Genomic DNA, 17980 nt, shown 5'->3' on the forward strand with positions numbered 1-17980 from the left:
AATTTGTAAGTTAAAAAAAATCATCATCGTAGGATTGAAGATTTTTTTAAAATACGATCTAAAATAAAGCAATGAAAAAATTTTGACTTTTTTTTGGGTCGCGACATGAACATATTTCTCAAATTTGGGACGCGGCTTAAAACGGTTAAGAACCACTGTGGTACACTGACATCGCACAGGCATATTACTAGCTTTTGCGTGTAATGTGCTGTTGAATGGCGAGACACTAATAACTCAAACATATCAAAAACAACATGTTTTCCCACCTATGACAAAATTTTCAATATCTGAAATAAACAAGAATGTTATAAATTATTTTTAATCTCTTAAAAAATGTCACAACTTATGTATGTACTGATCTTCTATCGACTTTTCATTTACTCGAAACTAAAGTAACTCATTAAAGATATTTCTTGTTTTAAAATTCCCCAATTACGAAAGCGCTCCTGTTTATTTACGGCGGCTCATTTTATTGACTTTAATCTTTTCGATGAAATGAAACCATTTATTTCACGAAATTCCATCGCAGTTTCTTGGAATAATGAGAAGGATTATTGGGGAGATTGGATTATGCAAATGACTAGCTGTCCACGACAAACGTCAAGAGAGAGGAGAATTCCTGCCTTTCATTTCAGATGCCTTTTATGTCTGCGGGAATTAAGGGGATTTTCTCTTGTTAGCCAACATATGCAATGCTCTCTTCATTCCATGAACCATTTCAAGGGAGTTTTGATTTCAGGAAGGTGTAAATGGCATGAAAGCTATGCAACTTGTTAGAAATCGTCACTAGAGACAGTAACTGGAAGCACTTTTTATTTACATTTAGATATATTTCTAAGAAGAAGCAGGTTTCATATTCAGCTTTATTCTACACTGAAGAGAAGCAGGTTTTCATCCAACCATTGCTTAATGGCGACGAAACTTTATAACAAATTTTAATTTTTTGTACCATATTTACAGCTTCATCATCGAATTATAAATTTTATTTATCTAACTGTGGTATTGAAATAGTGAAATTCGAGGGAGAGTCATGAAATAAAGGGACATTTGAGAAAAGTTGCATTTATTCTAATGATAGAAAATTGAAACATACATTATTTTTCTACATAACCACCCTGGACTACAATGCACTTTTCCCAACGTTTTACTTCTTTTTATCTGTTGTATTTGCAACCAATTTTGCAGCGCATCAAGGACTTTTTTGGCGTTTACAAATTTTCTACCCCTTAGTGCTATCTTCAATGGTCCAAACATATAAAAATCGCTTTTCTAAGTCTGAACGGTATGGCGTATATTCCAGCACTTCGAATCCCAACTCCTTAATTGTTTCAGCCACCCTTTTGTAGAATGTGGCCAAGTGTTATTTTGCTGCAAGGTGACATATTTTTGCTGCTTACGATGTTTTGATCTGATTGCACTTGCATTTGGCGGATAATTTCAGCAGGTTTAATACCTTCCGCAAACAAAAAGCGAATCATTGCCCTCATTTCCTTCTTGATGAAGATGAACAATAAGGCTGTCATATTTACCGGTCTAACTTTTCAACAGCTAACGGAATAAAAGTGGCACGTTGCAAAGAAGTGCTGCCGACTACACTAATTCAGCGCTGGATAATAACAGTACTACCAAAATCTAGAAAGAGAAATTGCAAAAGTCCCTTCACTTTTTGACTTAACCAAGTAAATATTATTTTCACTGTTGTGAATATATCTTTGTATTGTGATACTATCTGTGGTTTGGTACAATACTCCTCCTGGCCCTTTGGGCGTTTCTATTTTTTTAATTGCTAATGGTGTTCTCAGGTCACTCGTTTCATCTCCTCATGCACGTTGCTGGATCAAGGATCTCTCTCCTTCACTTTTCACTAAGTGATCGTTCTACTGTGTTAATTCCGATATGGCTGTGGAAGTGGCATTAGACAAAACACTTTTACGTTTCATAACAGATTCTTGATTCCATTACATCACCTCCCCTCATATCAAATTGAAAAGATAACCTTCTCCTCATCTTGGAGATTTTATCGGTCAGTCTCGGTTTCTTCTATTGTTGTCTCGAATCCACTCGTAAGATCTTCAAAATCTTTCTTCCTCCAGGAGTTTCCTATTTTATATGTTCATTCGACCCTTTCACTTGTATCACGCCAATTTTCTTCACTCTAATTGAAGTTTTTTTTAATTTTTTAAGAGCGTTGGCTATACATTTGTAACCCTATAAAGGAATTTCCTCTTTACTTATCTCCTACAGACACAGCATAGAAAGAAAACACTTTCCCAGAAGGGAGGAATCAAAAAAATTCTCAAAGAAGCTGCAAGATAATAGTAGTCATGCAGAATTCAAAAACAGCCACCTTTTCCTAACGAATTCTTTAGCCCACGATTGTAGGGGAAGGAATATCCACTTATGCATTCCGTGTCTGGGATTTAAACGAAATAGTTTACTTTCACCTTTTACTTTTCGCAGAGCAGATGATATCAGATATTCTCACAACAGAGATATGCTTGAGAATTTAGTGAGCAACTTTTTAGAAACAACAGAAGGTCGGCTTGTTTCAGTAATTTTTACACTGATTCAAAATTAAAGAGAATAAGCGAGTTAAAACAAACTCTTTCTTCATAAAATAAAATTAATTTTAATCAAATCAGCAATTTCAGTTTTTAAAATTAAAAGATTATCAATGTATGATAATTTGTCAAAGTTAAAATAAAGCACGTCATTATCGTAACCAGCGTAATAGCTATATTTATCTAAATTAAAAACAGTTTATTCATTATATCAGTACAATTTACCAAAATTGCAAGAATAATTAGTAATCAATATAAGAAGTGTGTTCATAAATTTCTTTAGAAAAAATAGTTATTACTTTACATTAATGCCACACAACTCATTGGATTTTTGAGTTATCGTGTTCCTGTAAGAACATTTTAGCGGACAGACTTCATGCAATTTACAATTTCATAGATTTTTCTCAAACATTAACACATATCTACAATTTTAATTTCAAGACCGCACATTCTAAAATTCATATTTCTAGCTTGCTGCACGTTTGAGTGGCCCTTCTTCTTGTGTTTAACCGACCACCCTGCCACCACTAAACGAAACAGTATCGACAGAATTTGTTAGTGGCCGACTACTCTTTATCATAATCCAACTATATCATTGACCAATTCACCGAATCTTCAAGGTGGTTGGCGCCAAACCGTAAAATGGTCATTCCCTGACGCTCCTCCTAATCTTCCCCTAAACGTATCATCCTGTTTAACAAGGAGTAGGGGTGCTTTTCCGCTAGCCGGGAGCAAGCGAAAAATCGCCAAATAATGTAGAATTCCGCCAAATTTCTTATGCCAAATTCGCGTTTGGTTCACAATCCGTTAGCCAGGTGCAAGCGAAAAATCGCCAAATAATATAGAATTTCGCCAAATTTCTTACGCCAAATTCGTGTTTGGTTCACAATTGGCGACATTTGCGTCCGGCTAACGGAAAAGTACCGGAGTAGGTCACCTCTAAATCTTCTCAAAATTCTCTATATTCTTCCAAATTTGCGTTCCACAACAAAAGAAAGACAGAACACTTTTAAGCATTTTTGAATGGACCTGTTTGTACTTACACAGATAGATAGAGTATAAAACTAAATATAGACCCGAAAGTCTAGATAATAAAATCTAAAGCAAATTGTATTGATCTAACTCATTTCAATTTGTACTCTTCTTGTTCACAAGCACAAGAACTGACTAATAAATCTTCCGTTGATGTGTTTAGCATAAAATCAGACAAAGGTTTTTGGTATGGGATGTAAAGACCTCAGACCAAATTTCGTAATTGGCGCTTTCTGGAATTCACAAACAGGTAAAAAAATTATTCCAACATGTTAGTTTTTCCAGATTCTAAGAGAAACATGGGGATTGATCATAAAATAGAGATCGAGTTTTATAACGTATTTAATATCCTCTAAGTAGATATTCTTCGTGTATGAGAAAGGAGCAAATTTAGTACTAACAAAGTAAAAGAAATGTATGAATTAAACCTAATTCTTGAAATCTGAGATGATATTTTTTCATTCATTGTGAAACATTTAATAGTGTAAAATGTCCAGTTACTGCATTCTGATAAGAATATAAACAACAGTTTGTAGATTCTCTGACATGTACGTGCTTATTTTCTCTTTCATTTTCTTGCAACAACAATAACTGAATTAAAATAATTTGCCCGTATTTTTAGAATAAATGAGAAATGAAGTGTATCTTTGCGTAACAGAACAAAAGTGTACATTGTGCTGTTACATAACTTTCGTTATTTTTAACTTTTGCCCTTCATGGTGAATAGAAAACTTTTGCGATTGAACCACGACTTCATCTCAGCTGAAACACAAAATGCTTCCGAAATAAATTATTTCACGTCTTTCTTTTTCTCAAACAGATTTATTTTCTTTTTCATTGCAGAAATTTTGCTTCTTTTATTTAGAATATTCAAAAAAATGTATTGCAAATCGACGAAAAATTCTATCACGATGTTTTCATGAATCTTTTCAGACATTTCCGAGACCGAAACAAACAAATTACGCCTGTCTCTTGTTCTGTGAATACTGTAGTCTGGAAATTTAGCAGACTTGAAAAATACAGTTTGGCTTGCAGACTTCTTATAAAAAGTTGTAGATTTTTAAGAATTTTCGAACAAAATGCAGTTATGAGATGGCTGTATATTTGGCAAACCTAATGGACGTGTAATAATTCAAACACATAATGCGCTAAATGGACCTAATTTAATATATGGTTTTTACATCAAAATTTTTAATGCGTCTTAAATTTTGGAACATTTAAACTTGATAATCCACCATCACGTACGTGAAAGTGGTACAAGGTAATGTCACTAAAATTGTAGATATTTATCCAGTTTTTGGAATCATTAGAGACAAAAAAAAATCCCAAAATGTATGTTCGGTTTCTTTCACTATATTAGAAAATAAATGATTAAATGCTTAAAAATGAACTACAAATCTATTTTAGAAATAACATCTTTTTAAATAAAAGACATAGAATAAACTTTCAATGATGCTAAAAATAAATATTTTAAGCCTATTTTACTGAGACTGCCTTACAACACTTCGCAAGCAAAGCGAAAATTTTTGACTGAATTATACCAAAGTTTTAATTTATTTCGCCAGAAATAAAACATACAAAAGCATACCAAACATATCTTCTGGAATTTCAATTTGTTTTCCTTTCTGATTTCATCGGATTATTTTCTGTGAACCGCAGAAATGACCTGTCACAACAACTGCCTTCTTATTCTTTATGCTGACATAAGTCACTTTTTTTTTCCAAAAACGTTTTGAGAGGTATTTCCTGCTGATCGTGAAGTTGTTGCAGAAAAACTTCTCTTCCTCTTCATTTCCGCTGTTCCGAGTTCATTTATTCTGAATTCGAATGTCGAAAGCATCAACACTTTTCATTTCTGGTAGTCATCTTGCGAGGTGTAACATTATTAGAGTGAACGTAACATCATAAAAAACGAAATGTTACCCAGAGTTTGATATCAAGTAAAAAAAAAGAAAGAATAACAAATTATTCTGATTTTGGAAACTGTTAACAGTGACTTTCGCAAACTACTCCAAGGCTGTTTTATTTTTCATATAAGCAACACTTATACAGAAAAAGAATTGTTATCATCATAAAATCTGACTTAAAAATGTTAATGAATATTTTCATTTAATGGTTTTCCTTGTGGAAAACCATTAAATGAAAATGTGTGTTAGATTAAATGTGTGTGATCGTTTGTAAGTACATGAAGCAATAATCGCAACTTTTTAGATAGGTGAAGTTTGTCATACAGAGGTGGCCATAAAATAACTTTCCCTGTTAGCTGCATCTGCAGCTAAAACAAACAAATTAATGAAATGAAACCATATTTCATATACAGACTGCGGAAAGCATAGAAAGATAAATTCCGCAGAAATAGTACCAAAAGTTGCCTATAGGGGAAATACTGTCTCTGTAGGAGTACAGTAATGAATGAATTCATGAAACTCGCAGAAAATAATATTTTATTCATCAACATAAGCGTCCCCTGGACGCCGTGCAACATTTTCAATACCCTGTGTACAACATATTGTATTCCACTGCTGCGTGTAAATTGCCCGTTTCGACATTCATAACAGCACGTCTTATGTTCTGTTGATAGACATGCAGGTTTGTTTAAGAGCAGCCACGGCATTGCATTGTCCAGTGTAAAACAGTCTTACCAGTAAAGCATGCTGAGGTAAGGTAGGGCCCATATTAAGCATACATCAACAATCAATCATGAACAACAGTCAAGTAAGAACTGCTAACAGGTCGTTTGCTCTTCCCTTTTTACATGGAATGCATGCTCTGCTGTCACGCATGTACTATGAATTTTACATAATCCATCTCAACATGCCAATTTCTTCCTTCCGTGAGAGTATCCGTGACAGCACTATATTCCTGCCAATATTTCTCCTATCGGGAACTTTTAGTCCAAATTTTTCTTCAATGGAATTCATCTTTCCATACCTTTCACAATCTGTATATTGTTACAAAAATTTCTCTCCTACAACAAAATACCGTCGATCAATCGTAATGCATTTAATCTCTAATAGTTCAGCAACTTGCTTGCTTGCTAATCCTCTAGTCTTTTTACTCGTCGGCGACTACGACCACTCTCACACACACAATTTCCGCCGATACACACACTCAACTTTTGAAGATCCACACAACTTCTTCTGACGATACACACGACTTCTTCGTAGCTTCTGATTGCCCGTCTTTTATAGTTCCGGGAGGCGGGGCTAGAATCTTCTGACCAATCAGGGCGCATCTGAGTGTATCTCTGTTATTACTGGATGGATCATGAAACTTCTCGAACTTTCTAGTTTTATCCATTTAGTCGCCAAACTCGCCAAATTAAACGCCAAGTCGCCAAATGCTCACCAAATTTGTCGCCAAGCTCCGAGGTTATTGACGCGGCACCCACTCAACATGCACAGGACAGATCGTACAATTGTCTTACTTACGATGACACTATTCGGGCCGGGTAGCAAAATTACAGATTTGTAACAATATGAAATGTGGTTTCCTTTTGTTCATTCGTTTTAGCTGTTTTATTACAACTGTACGCTTCAGCACTCGAGATCACCCTTTTGAATGATTTTGCCCCGCGGAGGTGTAATAAGCAATGAGTTAGATGAGGAATTTCCAGAATTCTGTCTTTTTTCTTTACCTTCACGTTAGATACAGTTTTTTTTTTTCAGTTCTTTTTTTTTTCTTTCACTCATCATTTTGAAGCATATTATTTTATTTGAATTCGAAATTACTGTATTTATTGTTCATACAAATTGTTCAATCTTGTGAGCTATCCGCGATTGCTAGGCCACCGGATTCCGTTGATAGTTAAATTTCCCAAATAATCCAACAAATCATCCCGGAAATAATTCGACCAATACCCCATATAAAATGTAAACGTTCCTTGCTAAGTCGTGGCGCATGTGCAAAGCTCATGATTTTTCCTGCATTTGAAATAAATACTGGGGGCGTCGTAAATTCGTTCAAACATTCATAATAAAAAAAATAATGCTCCAAAAAAATCATATTTGCAAATATGAACCGAAGAACATTGGGTTATCTTTCCATACATAAAAAATGACTCCAAAAATAACCAAAATAAGGCGCTCACATATGATATTGAAACGTTTAATGAAAATTAGACAAATACAAACAGACAATGAAATAAATCATAATGCATGACACTGTGCTTTATTTTTAAATAAACGATACTCAACATGACCAGCAGTACAAAATATTAGGCAAGTGATATACTACACTATACTCCTATTATAAGTGAGTGTAGCAACTCGACCGACGGTCAGCAAAATGGCATTTTTCAGTTTCACCAAAGTGACTGGGAAGTCTCAGTGCACAGGAGAATTAAGTATTTTCTATACCCAAAATTTACCGGATTCAAGCCTGGTGATCGGGAGGACCATTTACAATCTCGAATTATCACTGAATAATCTTGTATTCATTTGTATCTTGCCCAACTAGATTATCTTGTATTCAATTGTATCTTGTCCAAATGGATTATCTTGTATTCATTTGTATCTTGTCCAAATGGATTATCTTGTATTCATTTGTATCTTGTTCAAATGGATTATCTTGTATTCATTTGTATCTTGTCCAAATGGATTATCTTGTATTCATTTGTATCTTGTCTAAATGGATTATCTTGTATTCTTTTGTATCTTGCCCAACTATATTATCTTGTATTCATTTGTATCTTGCCCAACTAGATTATTTTGTATTCATTTGTATCTTGCCCAAGTAGATTATCTTGTAATCATTTGTATCTTGCCCAACTAGATTATCTTGTAATCATTTGTATTTTGCCCAACTGGATTATCTTGTATTCATTTGTATCTTTCCCAACTAGATTATCTTGTATTCACTTGTAAAGTGTAAAGGACCATCATCTTGTTAAAAATGATGATAAGTAACGCATGTTTGAGTATTCTGTGATCAATTAAAGATTATGGGGTTTAGGGGGGTGTTCTGTTAAACTTAGACGTTTCAAAGTAGAAAAATAACTATTTCTAAAATTTCACCTGCCTGTATATTTGTCTGTTTTTAATAACTCAAAAACTCAACGAACTATTTCTATGACAACGATAAAATTTGCTGTTCATATGCAGTGCTTTTGAGAAACACTGTACAATTGTGAACAGAAACTAATTTTTAAAAGAAGTAAAAATATAAACGAGCAAATATGAAAAACGCTATTTAAAATTCTATACTTCATGTTAAATCGGATACATTAAAGAAACCTAAAATTCTCTAAGTGAAAATCCTTACCAACAATAAAGAAAAGATGATCAAATGGATTTAAGAAAAATACTATTTTAAATTTTATATTTCATGTTGAATTGGATATATTAAAGGAACCTAAAACTCTATGTGTGAAAATCCTTACCAGCAATACAGAAAAGATAATCAAATGGATTTAAAATGTTCAATGCATCTCAAAATCTGGACATTTAAAAAAAATTTGGAACATCCATCCGCATGTCTGCCAAAGGTAAGCAGATTCTCCCAAAGCAAGTAGTTGCCTGTGGCTTATGCATAATCATGCTAAATTTTCTTTCAACCATGTTCAATATTGGCCAAGATGCAAGCAGTTTGTTATTGAATTGAAGATTTCGCTAATTTTGATATGTGCAAATCGGTGGGGTATATTTATTAAAAGCATGCGCAGTGCCAAAAATATTAATAAAATGGAGTGAGAAAAGCTTGTTTTTTCGCGCAAAGAAAGGCACTCGAGAGAAAATAAAAGAAAAACTTTTGTCTTCTTGGTATTGAAAATAAATGGTACTGACAATTGAAGAACAAAACTCATCAGCACTCATTCTTCCATTGAAGGATCATTATTTCTAGTAAAACTAACCGAGCCACCCTCTTGCCCTCTCCGTAAACAGCAAAACAAAAAGGCATTTAACAACCGAGAGACTCGTTTGCTTTTGTAGTAGTTTTATTTACTCAAATTGTCTGCTGTTTTATTTCTTTTGACTACGCTGAATTGTAATGGTCTAACAGATACCCATTCGTTTTAATGGGTGTAAATTTAATTAACGTGATATCTTTTCCATAGTTTCGCACGAGACGTCGGAGCTAGAACTGCGGTGGGAGCGAGATCCGGGAGGTGTCAATGGTGCCACCTCCCTCCGTTACCACAATGCTTACTTGGTGCAGAACAAGACAGGGACGTGCGATTCGCACCACACCTGGAGAGGTAAGTGCATTTCTGATTTGTCTATTTCCCAGCAAATCAAGAAAAAGATTCAAATTTGGAAAAACTCGATTTAGATATTTATATGTTACAATGAAAACTCGAAATCAGTCAAAACCCAAATTAACTAGGTAAAATACTTTTTAACTAACAGCACTGGGGAGAACCAGAATTAACAAGGGAAAACTCGTTTTATTCGTGTTTTGACTGATTTGTTAGAAAATGTTATTTGTATCTATCAAAAATTATTGCATTAAACTGTATTTAGTAAAAAGTTGTTTGAAAAAAGAACCTGTCAATGAAATAAAAACAGTACCATTATTAAAAATTACTTATTTCGACAAGGAAAACTACTTTGACGCTTAGAATTACAAGGATAACCACTTTTAATTCAGAAACATCTCTTTGAAGAACAGTCTTTTTACAAGAACAGAGGACGAGCTCTTGTCCAATTCCTACAGTTCGTTTTCTTACTGAGAACAGCGCTGTTCTCAGTGAAATTTCCTGATTCGGTACTCGTTCTTAAGTCAAGAAAATTTACGGCCATGCGTTGAATTCGGGTTTGAAAATTAGTGAATATGATAAACTTTTGTATCAAATTTGTACACTGATTAGCTATAATATACTGTATAAATACTTATAGAATTTGAAGTTAATATAAATAATAAACCCTTCCGTAGGAAATAACTAGAGAAAACCGGTTCTCCCTAGCGCTGTCAGTTAGAACGCGTTTTTTCATGCTAATTCGGGTTCTCCCAAGCGCAGTTAGTTAAAACGCGTTTATCTAGTTATTTCATGTTTTGACTGATTTCCTGTTTTCTCTGTAACATATACATCTTTCAACATATACATGTGGAAATGACACATTTCCCAAATGTAAAGGACAAAACGGGTCACTATTTCCGATTTCGTTTTCTCATCTCTGTTAAATCAAAAGTTTAACTACAGATGAAAAAGTTTCTTTAACGCTGTTTGTATAAATAAAGAAAAAATTGGGAAAAAATGAAAAAAATTGAAGGCAAATAAGTATCACCCATAAATGCAAAATACAGCTTGGAGCGATTCCTTTCAACAGTATTTTGCATTTCAGCTTGATGCCAAATGTGTAACGTACAGATATCAACAAGGAAAAAAGGAATTTATATTACAGTATCTTCACAAAATTGGTGCCGATGGAAATGGCTCAAGAGGACAGATTTTTTTCAGATAGAGAGCAGATGACCAAGTTAATTAACCTAGTTTATTAACTATTATCTTGGAATTTTTTATCTCTCTCGAATAACTCTATGGAACCTAGATTTTTCGATAATTCAAATCGGCGGGCCTTTTTATTCTTGTGTGTCAAATTCTGAAATTCAAAGTAGTTGATATATATTTAATTTTATTAGATGAAAAACGTCCAAAAAAAGAATCAATCCGTTGGGAACCTGTATTAAGTAAATCTGAGTTTATTAATAGCAAAAAAGACTTATTCCTCATTATTCTTATCATTATCTTATTCATCATTATTTCTTCACACAAATTTTGGTTAAATAATCAGCAAGATTAAAATTTATCCTAAATATGAATATAAATATTATTAATATTTTATTGCTTTAATACTGGGATTTTTCCATTATTTTTTATCATTTCCTAATGTTGTAGCTTTAATTGACCCAGCCTTAAGACAATAACAGCCACTTTAATCTTTATGGCGAATGAAATATATCATTTAATCTATTTGAATTAATCATTGATGGCGAGAAGGAAATACCATATAGATATGTAATCATTTAATCTATTTGAATTAATCATTGATGGGGAGAAGGAAATACCATATAGATATGTAATCATTTAATCTATTTGAATTAATCATTGATGGCGAGAAGGAAATACCATATAGATATGTAATCATTTAATCTATTTGAATTAATCATTGATGGCGAGAAGGAAATACCATATAGATATGTAATCATTTAATCTATTTGAATTAATCATTGTTGGCGAGAAGGAAATACCATATAGATATGTAATCATTTAATCTATTTGAATTAATCATTGATGGCGAGAAGAAAATACCATATAGATATGTAATCATTTAATCTATTTGAATTAATCATTGATGGCGAGAAGGAAATACCATATAGATATGTAATCATTTAATCTATTTGAATTAATCATTGATGGCGAGAAGGAAATACCATATAGATATGTAATCATTTAATCTATTTGAATTAATCATTGTTGGCGAGAAGGAAATACCATATAGATATGTAATCATTTAATCTATTTGAATTAATCATTGATGGCGAGAAGGAAATACCATATAGATATGTAATCATTTAATCTATTTGAATTAATCATTGATGGCGAGAAGGAAATACCATATAGATATGTAATCATTTAATCTATTTGAATTAATCATTGATGGCGAGAAGGAAATACCATATAGATATGTAATAATTTTATCTATTTGAATTAATCATTGATGGCGAGAAGAAAATACCATATAGATATGTAATCATTTAATCTATTTGAATTAATCATTGTTGGCGAGAAGGAAATACCATATAGATATGTAATCATTTAATCTATTTGAATTAATCATTGATGGCGAGAAGGAAATATCATATAGATATGTATTCTAAGCCAGTCACTAATTAATAGAAGGGAATTTTATTCTTGTACGGAAATGATAGTTAATTATATAGGGGATTTATTGAGTTTCACACGGTTATTTTATCGCATTAAAAATCTTACACATATTATCTGTACGTAATAAAGTTCAACAAGATTTTAATTATTCCATGCTCCAAGTAAAGATTTGAAGATTTTTCTAATAACATTATAATAATAAAGCTTTAAATTACGAAAATATTATGAAAGTAAAAGTTAATTAGCGGTGTGAATATCATCTTAACGGACTAAAGAATTGCATGAGAATAATATTTACTGTGATGTAATAATATTTGGAATAATCAAATTAACTTCAACTCCAAATTCTGATAGAGCTGGAGTCTATCCATTACCGCGATTATAATCGAACTTGCTTTTGCTCTGTCCTTTTTTTATGGAATTCTTTTAATGTGGTATATGAATTCTAACGGTGTTAGAGTTATAACACCTTTGTAATGTTTTCTATCCGTTAATGCATAAACATTAATACTGTGTGTATGGTATACAATGTATATAATACACATTGTTAGGCCAACTAATTCCAGTATTCCAAAATAAAATAAATAATATATTCCAAAAATAAATCAACTCTAATATCTTCAAGTGATAAAAGTAATTTCGAACCAGTTCATCACAAAAAGATGCGCGTTTTGGACTATGACGAGTAGTATTGAATTGCTTGCATTTTGAAAATTTCTCCCTGTTTAAAATGAGGCACTAGTTTTTTTAAATGTCTCCCTTGTGTAATTTAATTATTAATTTTATTTGGAAAGCACTTTCTCATTATTTCGTAAATCTTTGATAGATTTTTCTAAGTCTTTATTTCGAATAGCTATTTATAAAGTTTTGGAATATTTTTTTGTGCGATATCTCTTATGTAGATCCTAACTACCGCACAAAACAGGTTTGACTGTGCTCGTAAACACAACATGCTGGAAAAATGAAATTCCGCTTATAGTTTCGGCTTCTTTATTCATCTTTATTGGATTTTGGGTTCGATTAGTCGAAAAAATGAGGGTTCAAAGCTGTGCTGGAATTGTCTTCTCTAAATAAAGAAGGCTAACAGAAGCATATTTTAGCAGCAGACAGAATTTAGCAATTGACAGAAAATTCTTGAAGGCAACTTGATACATAATATTTTTAAGATATTTATTTTTAACTTTCTTGCTTGCGAAATATAGAAGCATTGTAATCGTCATAAAATTCTAATTCGAGATTTTGACGAACTATAAGTTCCAGAACTCCTTGGGTACGAAAAACATATTTTTGGCCTTATATCTGTATGTTAATGGAATTACTCAGAACGTCTTTGAGTTAGATCGCTGAAATTTTGTATATGGAATTAAGATCAAATTTGCAAATTTATAAAAAATATTCGCAAAAGTATACCATTCATAAAAAGCATTCTATCTTACTGTTCCAGTGCAAGAGAACTCGATAACTATAGAACGCAACATGCTAGGCAGATAAAATTTGAGGCAAAGGTTTTGCATCTAAAACAAATTTTTTACCAAACCCATCAAACAACTGACCATCGCTCAGTCTGCATTTTTACATGCATATAAATGGAATAACTCATAAATGAGACTCAATTTTGTGATTACATCTGTACCCTTATGTCAAATTTGGAAATATTCTAAATTTTATTCTAAAATCTTTTTTAAGTTTATACTTTAAAAATTCTAAAAAAACTGCAAATTAAAAAAACTTTATTCACATTTTTATAAAAATATATATCAAATTTAGCATAAAATACAATGAAGGATTTAATTTTCAATACAAGATAAATAAGTTTAGTCTATTTTGTATTAATGTGACTTTCCATAGATTTAGCGGTACATAAAGAATTCCTTGATTGCTTAAAAATCGGACATTGACTCATTTTGGCAAGAAAAAAAATTGCAAACTTTTGTACTAAAATTGTGTGGACTAAGGACATTTTAATTGTTTCAGATAACCTCGCTCATCATCAGATAACTGCATTTTCAATGCATTTGTGTGAAACGTTTTAATTACTTTAGAAAATTGCAGAAATAGTACTTCATGATGAATTTTTCATTTTTTCCCTTTGATTTGCAGGTAATTACAGCTGCCTTCGTGTTCTCTTGGTGTTTACTCGAGACAAGATCTTCTATTTTAGTACCGTGTTCGGACCGGGGGTCGTCTTAGTGACGAGTTCCTTCATCAGTTTCTGGCTGGACATCAATGCTGTGCCGGCGCGGGTCATGATCGGAGTGACCACTATGTTGAACTTTTGCACCACCACCAACAGCTTCCGGTCCACCCTGCCCGTCGTGTCCAATCTGACCGCCATGAACCTCTGGGACGGAGTGTGCATGTTCTTCATCTACGCGTCGATGCTAGAGTTCATTATCGTCAATTACCTTTACAGAAGATACCCGCATCACTCTAGGGGGACGGGAGGAGTAGCGTCCTCGTCTTCGGCTCCAGTAGAAGGTCTCAGGGCCCAATCGTCCAGCCTGGGGCGATGGTGCGGGAATTTCGAAGTAAGTAAATATCTTCCTTCCAATTTTTTCTAAACTCTCTTAATGGGAAAGAATCTTCAAACTTGTTCTAGCAATGGATATGCCGTTTCAGTGAAGGGATGCAAGTAGCCTGGTGGTAAGGTCTCAGCTTTAGAACTGGATAGTTTCAGTTTTGAGACTCGATTCCACCGAAGAACCGTCGTGTAAGCGGGTCTGGTGCACGTTAAATCCGTGGGACCCAAATGTCGATCCACTGGTGTCGTGTGGAAGCTTGGAGAGGGGTTGCCAACTCAGTTGTCGTCCTCGTCATCTGACCTCAATTCAAAATTATGAGGTCCGTCCCAAAATAGTCTTAGTGTTGCTTTAAAAACTAGACGTTTATATAACTAAACTAAAAGCCGTTTCAACAAAACAAAGAAGAATCTTAAATGTACTTGAAAGCATTCCGCTTTAATTTTTGTATGACGAATCCTGTGGTCATGGGATATGTTTGATCTAAAAATAAACCGAATGTCACTTTTATATATGGGATTCCTAGGTTTTTGAACTTGCATAATCAAACGGCGGTTTGGTTATTGAAGGCGACTAGATTATCATTCTAGCCGTGCAAAAGATCAGTCGTAAATCAATTTAGAAAAGGAAAAAAAGATTAGAATTTTTAATGCACGATCGAAGCAGCCGAGTTTCATATTCCGAGTTTATATCATTAAAATATTTCCAGTGCAAGACTCTTTTGATTTGTGATTTGAAAACTATTTAAAATTAACTAGGCATTATAAATAACTTAACTAAAAGTTCTACATCTACCTTATTTTTTGTTTATGAAATAACATTTCTATACTCATACAAAAGATATTAAAAAAATGCAGACAATCGAAACAATAATAAATATAAGTAATTTTATTTCTAAGAAGGATATTAAATAAAATTTAGGATAAATTATTTCTCAAAGAGTTAACAGAGAATAATAAAAAAAAAGTCTTTTAATAAGTCTGTCCTCTTGGATCTTTTTGCCTGTTAACTATTAGCCCCATTAAAACACTTCGTTCAGCAAGCAATCTAATCGATCCACATCATACTTAACCCATGCACTTAGTAGATCAATAACCAGCAATTCGAGTAGTTAATTCTTCACTATCGCCATCTCCTTTTATCCTTTTCTCGGTCCTTTGTATGCTATCTTACCACCGTTAACTTTTGTTCTCTTAACCAATCATACGGATGGGCCTCGCTGATTACTGCAAATACATATAAAGGAAGTCAAACAGAATAGCAAGTGCCTTTATATGTATTATTCTGTACATCCAAATAAACAAATAGGAAAAATATTTCAAAAAAAATCCTATTGGCCAAGAAAAAAAATTAAATCCGGCAAAAATTCATGAATGGAAATTCATTCGACAATGATGATGTAAATTTATATAAAAACTGATACCATAAAAAAATCGTTCCTCTGAAATCACATTTGTCTGATCAAATGAAAATGCTTTTTTTACATAACAAGGAGATTTACTTTGTTTTTAAGCCTTTAGAAGGCACATATACTATGCGAGACGCATGATTTCTTCTATGCAAAATATGTAAAAATGTTAGTATCACCAATGTCATTCTCATTCAAATTAAACAGTAAATTTCTTATTCTCATTACATAGCCTTAATGTATGAAGATAACTAAAATAAAATATTAAAAAGACGTAAATTATGTAGCTCTAATCCGCAAAAGTATGTTTTAAAAATTCCGATGCTATATTCCTAATTCATATTTGATATAATCCTGCCAATGATATTCTCACGCTTATTTTCGTGGTTTTCTGTGTCTCTAATAGGATTCGAATGGAAAGTTAAAATATCAAAGAGCTCATATGCAAATTAATATTCTCTTGAACCTTTTTAATTGCTTTTTTACTGTGATTGTCTTCATGGCTACACATATGTGCTGCGTATTGCAGGTGAATACTGTTATTGAAAACATTCAAATAGGCAATTTATATTGCAATTTAAAATGCGTCTTTTAGACATTAATTGATTGTATCGGAAATTCAAAACAGGATTCCAGCTTCATTGTCAAAATTACATACAAAATGTCATATGTCTAGCTTCTTGAACCCTTGAACAATCTCGTTTGAACATTCAGTAATCACAGGCTTCATAGGCATTGAATCATTTGACAAACCTGACCAAAAATCGATTCAGACCTTTCAGACTTATGGTGAAACCTTATATCGAATTTCCTTCATTTAGCCTTTATTCGAGCTAATTTGCTCTCTTATTGTGGTTGAATATAATGACTTTCTTTATTCAAATTTTATCCCAAACGATGCAACACTACATTTTTGGCATGGAAAACCACATACAAATTTCACCATTCCATTTTTTTATTTATTGATTTATTTTACGTCGCTTCCAAATTGTCCATTTTTCACTTTTTATTTTCACAAACAGGTAGATATAATTCTAAATAAGTTTTTTTTTTCTTTTTTACTTCAAGCAAGTGTAAAAATAAACCTTGAGTAAATTCACGGGTTCAAATTATTGGAAAATCGTTATTTTCTAGAATACGAAGCATAGGAGAAAATTCAAAAAAATATGAGAACTTCATTCCAGTGAAATAAATAAAAAACTATTAATTCAGGTGATTAATTGTTCCACCACTCTAAATATAACTCTATGTAGTTGTTTTAACAAGATGATATCGATTGAATTTTCTTTATTTTTTTAATCAACTTCTTTTTCTGTATTTAAAATCCTAAACTTTCTTATCTACTAATTTGACTAAAACATTGTTGAAATCTGCTTAAAAACAAAGTGTGATACTTTTATTATAAATGAAAGGTTCATCTCAAAATTATTAACTTCCTATCTAATTAAAAATTCCTTCTATTTGAAAATAAAATTTCTTTCTTTCACTAAAGACTTAAGTATAAAATGACTTAAAACTTCATTATGCGAATTAGTTTTATGTTAGTGAAATGAAATTTCACTTTGGAAATATTTTATTCGCAATAAAATTTATGAGTGTTATTGAAATGTCTACAGTGGGATCAATAAAAAAA

General features: G+C 32.5%; 1 protein-coding gene across 2 annotated transcripts in view; it reads left to right on the forward strand.

Moving 5' to 3' along the window:
- The window catches only part of LOC129961674 (glutamate-gated chloride channel-like), a 307445-nt gene that overhangs the window by 279186 nt on the left and 10279 nt on the right, over window positions 1-17980 (forward strand). For both annotated transcript variants that reach the window (XM_056075205.1, XM_056075206.1), the window contains exons 8-9: window positions 9649-9789; window positions 14521-14948. In XM_056075205.1, coding sequence (XP_055931180.1) covers window positions 9649-9789; window positions 14521-14948 — 569 coding nt within the window. The remainder of the gene's footprint in view (window positions 1-9648; window positions 9790-14520; window positions 14949-17980) is intronic.

Source organism: Argiope bruennichi, chromosome 2, assembly GCF_947563725.1.
Source record: "Argiope bruennichi chromosome 2, qqArgBrue1.1, whole genome shotgun sequence".
In the NCBI taxonomy this organism is placed as follows: domain Eukaryota; kingdom Metazoa; phylum Arthropoda; class Arachnida; order Araneae; family Araneidae; genus Argiope; species Argiope bruennichi.